Source organism: Lactuca saligna, chromosome 4, assembly GCF_052625555.1.
Source record: "Lactuca saligna cultivar CGN05327 chromosome 4, ASM5262555v1, whole genome shotgun sequence".
NCBI lineage: Eukaryota > Viridiplantae > Streptophyta > Magnoliopsida > Asterales > Asteraceae > Lactuca > Lactuca saligna.
The window spans coordinates 116,207,954-116,216,039 of NC_136420.1; the positions used below are offsets into that span (position 1 = coordinate 116,207,954).

At 38.0% G+C, this 8,086-nt stretch overlaps 1 protein-coding gene and 1 long non-coding RNA gene across 2 annotated transcripts; one reads left to right on the forward strand and one right to left on the reverse strand.

Moving 5' to 3' along the window:
- Positions 1-2,085: 2,085 nt before the first annotated feature.
- On the reverse strand, positions 2,086-4,944 carry LOC145042666 (shikimate O-hydroxycinnamoyltransferase-like). The gene is made up of 3 exons (XM_078991126.1): positions 4,809-4,944; positions 4,157-4,588; positions 2,086-3,221 (listed from the first exon to the last, which is right to left on the reverse strand). Exons 2-3 carry the CDS (start codon positions 4,562-4,564, stop codon positions 2,313-2,315), a joined length of 1,317 nt encoding a protein of 438 aa, XP_078847252.1. The 5' UTR covers positions 4,565-4,588; positions 4,809-4,944; the 3' UTR covers positions 2,086-2,312.
- Positions 3,165-6,218, forward strand: LOC145042667 (uncharacterized). The gene is made up of 3 exons (XR_013680714.1): positions 3,165-3,275; positions 5,460-5,518; positions 6,138-6,218. It is a non-coding gene; the product is annotated as an uncharacterized LOC145042667 (long non-coding RNA).
- The last annotated feature ends 1,868 nt before the right edge of the window (positions 6,219-8,086 follow it).

Here is an 8,086-nt window from a genome sequence, read left to right on the forward strand (position 1 = left end):
CGGTTTGGTCCGATTCCAAAACCAATTTCATCCTAATATAAAGGAAATTAAACATAGAACTAAACCAAACATAACTATGAACTATGAACTGAGTATGTAAATATGGTTTGGTTTCAGTTACTTGAATTTCCATTTTTTTGTTTCAGTTTTTTCGGTTCTAGTTCCGAAAGTGAACTCATCCCTACACGTGACCGCTACATAAAATCGTTAGAAATCAGAAAAGGATGCCACTCATGCTTTAAAAAAACCTTGCTCTCTTGGACCGAAACCCTACTTAACCTAATTGGTCAATTGTATATCTCTTAGTTGGTTCTTTGTTGCTTTTCCTACGTCTTCCTTCTTTTCCGTCATATCGTATCGTGTTGGGTTTGTATATGATTGAAACATTAAATGGGTTGAGAGACTTAGGTAGTGGGGGGGGGGGGGGGGGGGGGGGGGGGGGGTTAATCAAAGTCTTTTTGACCTCTTATGTGTGCGGGCGGAAAAACATTTGAGAAAACAATTGTTTGTTTTTCAAAAAACAAGATATAAAAAAATATTTTTGACCTCTTTTTCGCAAAATAAAATAGCTTTTGATTTTGAAAGACGTTTTTGTAAGTTCTAACCCTATATGATTCTCTTCATCACTATTGCAACCATCGACGCCCACCCCCACCACCACCTCCATCGACATCGCCCCCTCCACCACCACCTCCACATTCGCCACCACCCTTACCTTTGCCAACACCTCCACCCCCACACCGCAACCTCCCCTACCTTCGCCACCACCTCCGGCCCCATACCGCCACCTCCTCTACCTATGCCACCATCACCACCACTATCGTCGCCACTACCAATATCAACACTACCAGTTTTTTATGTAGAATTAATAAAAAAAAAACAATTAAATTTTTTTTATGAAGATTAAAAACATGAAAAAAAATACTTTTTGTACATATTTTATTAAGTAGACGTAGAAAAATATCGAAAACATTTTACCACTTAAAAAACAAACACCACCCTAAACCCTAACACGATCCTTTTAATTATCGTATCGTGTCGTTTTAAGTTGTTTATTTTCGTGTCGGGGTTTTGGGTTAAGATTCACAATAGCAGATGTGATGTGTCCTGTTGAGGTGAAACATTAAACAAGTTGAAGAGTAGAGTTGATATGTAGAATTGCGAAACTCATAATAAGTTTAGAAGAAAAATAGAAAGAATAGAATTTAGGGATGTGAAACCAACACACTTATCAACCCGATCAGATTAAACCTTACAAAAACCAAACATAGGAAAAGTTTAATATTTCAACTAAAATCAAGCTAGATTGTGCGTTGGTTAACCAAGTATTCCTGACAGGAGTAAGGTTCCCATAGGTTTTCTTGTGCCAAATTGTGTAAGACTTTTTTTTTGAATGACAGACATATATTAAGAAACTAACCAGAGGCTAGAAGGAAACACAAATGTTTAGTACAAAGGAAACAAACAAAAACAACATGAAAGCAGGAAAATCAAAGCCTATCATAACATTCTAGAATTGGATCATAACACCAATTAAACCACCTAACTATTTGTAATGAAGCCCACTCCCGTTATTAGCTAAAAACGCCCATGTTTGGTGTTATTAGGATGTGGTAACGGGAACGGAACGGGAACGGGAGATAACATCCAATCATATTATATTTTTCCTCTTTTTCTCTCTATCTCTCTTTTCTTAACATCATCTTATAAAATATAATAACATTAGGAACACCATCCCCACTTGATGTAATAACATGGATCACCGTTGTCCACACCTAATAGCCTTAACTTTTTATCCAAACCTTTTATTCCGTGACCTTTTATTCCGTGACGATATCGTACTGGTTGTCGCATCACATAAAAAAACAAAGTACAAATAACCTTTATTTCTAAGATAACATTCAATGATTCAAGCATTCTTTTATCCACAAAATAGATATTGTACTTCATTTCTTCTTACTAAATTATTCTTCCCTGTCGTCATCTGGTGGTCTACCATTGATAACCCTTTTGCATCGTTACAATATCTCAAAAAACATAGTTCCTTTTTCATGCCCTACATTTTGATCTTTATAAAGAAAACCCTTCAAAATGAACTTATCATATCATATAGAGTTGCTTTTATGTGCTTTAAAACATATAACACCATACTTACATTGACATAAAAGTAATATAAACCGATAAGCTGACAAAAAAACATTTTCAGCCTCCATTCCCATACATACGTCAATGCATTTGGGAAAGGTTATATAAACTTATAAAAAAAATATATAAAAAAAACATATAACAACCATAGCCATAAATCAGCCATTTTAAATATCATAAAGAAACTTACTAAAAACCTTCATGTGTTCAGCTTGTAATGAAATCGCAATCGACAAGCTCCCATCGTTAATCGGACTCGGTAACACAAAACTCAGCCCTTCATACGCAATTCCGCCGGGACCCATGAAAATTGGCCTCCCCCACCCAAAATCAGCGTCGTGAATCGGAAGTCTAGCCCAACTCGTTATCCCTAAATTAGGGCATCTAAACGAATGAGCACCACGAACAAGAGCCTTCAAATCAGGCTGTAACTCCAAGTAATCAAGCGCCGATTTCAGATAATCATTGTCCATCTTCGCTAATCCATCGTGAATTTTCCCGGCGGCGTACCATGTAGGCTGCGACATTAGCTCACCAGCAACCGCTATTGGAGTGGTCGTGAATATGACGTTTCCGAAGTACCCAGGCGGAAGCGACGGCCGGAGGCGCGCGCGGCCGTCGGTGGCGATGTATAGCTTTGTGAGTTGGTCGTCGGGGAGGTTACGAGCTTTACAGACACACCTCCAGACATGGCCGGAGAGCATTTCGTAAGAGCTGTAGTTGATTGTGTTTCCGTTTTCTTTTGATTTGGCTTTTAGCGCGTTGAGTTGGTCTCGTGTTAGTTTGAAAATGGCGACGGCGGTTTCCGGAGGTGGCTGTTCGATTTCGCCGGTGGCGGTGGTGGTGGTGGTGGTTTTCATTTGGGGAGCGGGTTGGTATTCGACGTGGGTGAAGGTTGGGTTGGGTGGGTCCCGGGCTCGTAGGAGGGTTCGGTCGATGAAAGGTGGGATGGTGAGGTCGAGCCCACGAGCCATGTCGGACCAGGTGTTGATGAAGTGTAGCCCAGACGCGCCATCTGCCGCGTGGTGTTGCATCCCAACTCCAAGTGAAGCTCCACCACATTTGAAGTAGGTCACCTACAGTGGAACATACCCAAATGAACCGCGTTAATCCAACTGCCATATTCTATGGTTACCTACTTACCTTCTTTTTTTTTTTTTTCTAATTTTTTTAATTTTTTATTTTATTTTATTACATAAAAGAGTTAAAGCACTGACTTTTATTTTTATAATTTTGGTTAAATCTTATATCTTATTACAAATTTATTTGAACATTTTATGCAAGTTTTTTTTTTTTTTTTTTTTTTTTTTTTTTTTTTTTTTTAAATATTTAAAATGAAACTAAATACATAAAGGTTTTCATGTTAAATCTAATAAATTATACATAGACAAATCACACAATTTATTCTTGCTTATCAATTTTTAAAATAAATACTGTTTACAAAGTTTATAAAGAGTTTAATTTTTAAAATTGATGATAATCATCATTTAATTCATGATTAATTTTGAAAAAGATACAAGTATAATTGTAAACTAAAAGTACTTCTAACATTATTTAAATAAGTATACATGAAAAAACGTAAATTAAAATATAATGAATAAAATTTGTAAAACATTTGAAAAAAATGTACAAGCAATTAATTTCGCATCGATTTTGAAAAGAATTTATACTAAATTTATTAAAATAAACTTAAAAATTAGACCAAAAATTATAAATTTGTAATTTTTAATACGTTGTACATGATATAGTAGGTCATGGGAAAGACAAGTAGGAGGAACACTTTTTCTAAATATAGTGTAATCTGTATGGATTTAATTAAAGTATTGAAACGTCATTCCTTGATTGGTGTACAATTATACCAAAGACTGACGAACACCTGATACAGAATTTAACTTTACTGTCGTATGATTTGAGAATATATGATCCGATTAATTAATTCCATCCTGGGAAAGTTGCAGGTCTTTGTATATGATCTTTGCACGTCTTCGATAAAAAGTATTGTAAATAATACCTGTAAAACAAGCAGAGGATACGATTCAATTCCTTGAGAATAATCAACTGCCGGAATTAGTTTCCGGAGCTCCAACGTCGGTGCAAAATCTCCGAAATCATCCACCATGCCGTCGGACTCCGCCTCCACGAACAACACACCTTGTCCTTGACAATCGATCTCTATCCTTCCGTCTTCGTCTCTCTTCAATCGTCCTCCCATCGGATAAAACGGAACCAAAGCTTTGCTCAACGCATCCTTCATCACCTTCGGATCAAAGAAATTGGAGGCGCCGTTTGGCCGGTAGAAATACACACTCGGTGTGTGGAAATTCGGGACAACGAGATCGACATTTGAGTTCCATAGATTGATCCTCGGCGTCTCCTCCGCCGGCCTCACCATCGTCGATTCTCTCACCTCGATCTTCATCTCCTTTTTGTTTTGCTGAACCAACTGCGTACAAGGAAATATAAACCAAATTTCAATAACATCAATAAAACGACTTAATGCAGATGAAAATCGTTCCAAAAATAGAAACTCGGTGATATTATGTTCATTAAATCAACGAAACAACAATAAAAGCGACATCAATAAGATTAGTTAGTGTTCATTAAACTCGATTTCTTCGTCAAATTGTTGCTGACATGATTAAACCAGTCTACGTTTATTGTACCTTTTGAAGAAATGAAAACGATCTATGTAAGGTAGGTGTTCGATGAAATGTGAGAGAATTTTAGAGAATGTGGTATGTTGTTTGGTGTTGATTTGGTAGGAAGCTAATTTGTGTTGGAGGCTTGAAAATTGAAAGCTTGCAATGATCGCTTTATATAATACTACTCGTTCTCGACTTATCTCACCTACCGCGCGCCTAATAGGGATGACCCAACTCAAAGTTAAAATTTTGACTTTGGACAATTGGTCATTAAAATTAGAATTTGAAATTAAAATTTACAAATAGATATTATAATAATGAATAAATAAAGAATCAATTATTAGTCAAATATTGCGATCACTAACTCTATTTCTTTAAATATTGTATTATTTCTTTAAATACTGTATTAAAAGACGATTAGTTTTTCTAGTTAATGTTTAGAAAATCTAATAAAATTTTATTATTTTGAGGCAGTTTACAGTTTAATTTAAATTTTTATTTTGTAAAAAGAAAAGTTCCGATTATTTTATATTTTTCCTAAATTAATGAAACAATTCTTGTTTTTTTTTAATACAAAATGACATATTATCACATAAAACTAGATAATCGAGTGTGAGTTGGACCTTGGGTTCGAAACCTAATTATTAATTGGGTATTGTTTGATGTTAACAGTTTCGGGAATCTGTCAACCAGCAGCTGGAGTTTTATCTACAGGACTTCAGCAATGTCAGGTGAGTTATCCTCACTATACTCAAGGGTCTAAGGCACCAAGGCCGGCCCTTTTGATTGTTATCTGGTTATGTATGCTAGTATGATCTGTTAGATCGGTATCCTGGTAGATAGGATGGTATTATGTGCTACGTGGTATGATCCGTTAGATCAGTATCCTGGTAAACAGGATATTATATGTTGCTATGATCCGTTAGATCAGTATCCTGGTTATTAAGATGTGATATGTTGTTATGATCTGTTAGATCGGTTTGTCTGCTTATAGACTGTTATATTATTATATGTTATATATGTGCACATGTTTGTTTAGCAGTTGGCATGGGCATTCCAACCTATTGGTTGTGGGCTGTGAGTATTCTAACCTGATGGTTGATTGGACCCATAGTGTGTTGGCATTCGAACCTGTTGGTTTTGGGCCTGGGGTATTCCAACTTGATGGTTGATTGGACCCATAGTGTGTTGGCATTCCAACATGTTAGTTGAGGGCATGGGGTATTCCAACCCGATGGTTGATTGGACCCATAGTATGCTGTTTATGATTATATGTGTATTGTTGTGGGTGTGAGTAATTTGAGGGAACTCACTAAGCTTCGTATTTACGGTTTCAGTTTATTGTTTCAGGTGCTCCAGATGTCTTGGCAAGGCGAAGGCGTGACCGTATACATCATCGTGTTTTGGACTTATGGGTCCTGGGATACTCTGATATTAAACTGTTTTGAAAACATTTTGTAATAACTAATGACTTTTGGATGTTTGAAAAAGTTTTAAATTGGTTTGATTTTTATGGGTGTTACAAGTTGGTATCAGAGTCTTGGTTTGAGTGAATTGGAGGAACATTCGTGTGAATTCAGTCTCAAATCAAGGAAAGATTTTCAAAATGATTTTAAATGGTTTTCAAAATAAGTAAAGAGGATGTGAAGTGTACGATCAGCCGGAGCCAGTAAGTAGACCCCAAAATACCATATAGTTAATTGAGATTATGATATGTTAGAATAGCATGCTAGTACTAGGCTAGGGATCTTCAAGAATTTCATGATAGAATTGCCTGATTATATGATGCCTGATAGCCTTGGGATTTCCTTTAATGAGATTGACATCATTACTGTAGTTACTTAGTGTATGCATCATGGTTATACATAATTAAGATCTTATAGCCTGAGAATGATTGATTTGGCCTTATGTTCTGTTCTTGTTTGATTGGGAGCTTAGGGTAGGATTGGATATTCGAAAGTCTATAGGGTCTAGCGTTATTTATGGCTAGAATACACTAGTGTTGCAGGGTTGATGGAAGTTTCATGGATGGGTGGGTTGTGTGAGACCGGTATGTTAGTTGTGAGACGGTTAGCCTTTCTCTAAGAATGAGGATTAAGCGCTCACTATGTTTATGTATATTGTTAGGGTGTTGTGTTGATACTTGAGACAAATATGGGTAGGTGTAGAAGGTAGTATGGGCCCGTACTACTGAAAGCACAGGACCCATACGCGTAACAAGAAAGTCATAACCCCTAGGGTTTGGTTGGGAATTGGTTCTTTTTCATTATATGGGTTATCAGAGATCTTTCTGATGTATTATTAGAATGGGGGTTATGAGATGTCTTGGGATCGGATCCGGGTTAGGATTGGAAGCTGGCAGCCAGGATAGGTCAGTATTGATAGAGGATCATGTTAGTGAGATCATCCGAGAGGAGGTGATCGAGATGGTCCGAGGTCAGTTGCCGGAGATGATCGGGTCTATTAAGACCTCCATGGTTGAGTATTTCTACGAGTGTTATGCAGCCATTGAGGAGACGGTTGCCGCAGCAGCTTCAGCAGCTGTAACGACGGCGGGGAGAGGAGCTGGTCGAGCTTTCCAGTACAGGACTTGTTATTGGTACATATTCTGATGAGCAAAGGGTTGTAGTTATTTGGGATCGGGAAGATGATCAGTACTCATTATATTTCTGTGGGTTGAGCGGGAGAGGCTAGCACATAGGTTTATAGAATGGAGGCTCGGAGGATTTTGCTCGAGGCCGGAATGTGAGCTGCGGGAACTCCGGAAAGGAGTGTGTAACGACCCAAAATTTAAGACCAAAAATTTCTTTTAATAAAACATTACTTTAAGCAAAGTCATCATTCCAAAACATAATCTGAGTATAAGTTTTCAAAACACATGTTCATTATCAGAGTAAACATCCCCAGGTTGTCTAATCTACGGTGTGTGTCGTGCGATCACCCCGAGCTCTTCACTCCGCTACCGGAAGTACCTGAAACCAAAACTGAAAACCATAAGCACGAAGCTTAGTGAGTTCCCCACCTTACCACATACCAAGCATAACCACATACTTCATATACTGGGCCACGCCCTACCTCGGGCCTCACCCGCTACAACGGCCCCGCCGCTCCAGGCCCTGCCTGGCTTCGAGCCTCGCTCGGATACAGATCTGTTTTACTTAGGCCCCGCCTGTCACAGGGCCTCGCCCGCCAACAAGTAATAACACATAAACATATCACAACACATAAGCTAAACTCATACGACTGGTCCTGTCCTAAGGCGTCGCCTATCCTGGGCCTCGCCCCTGTCCTGCTACTGA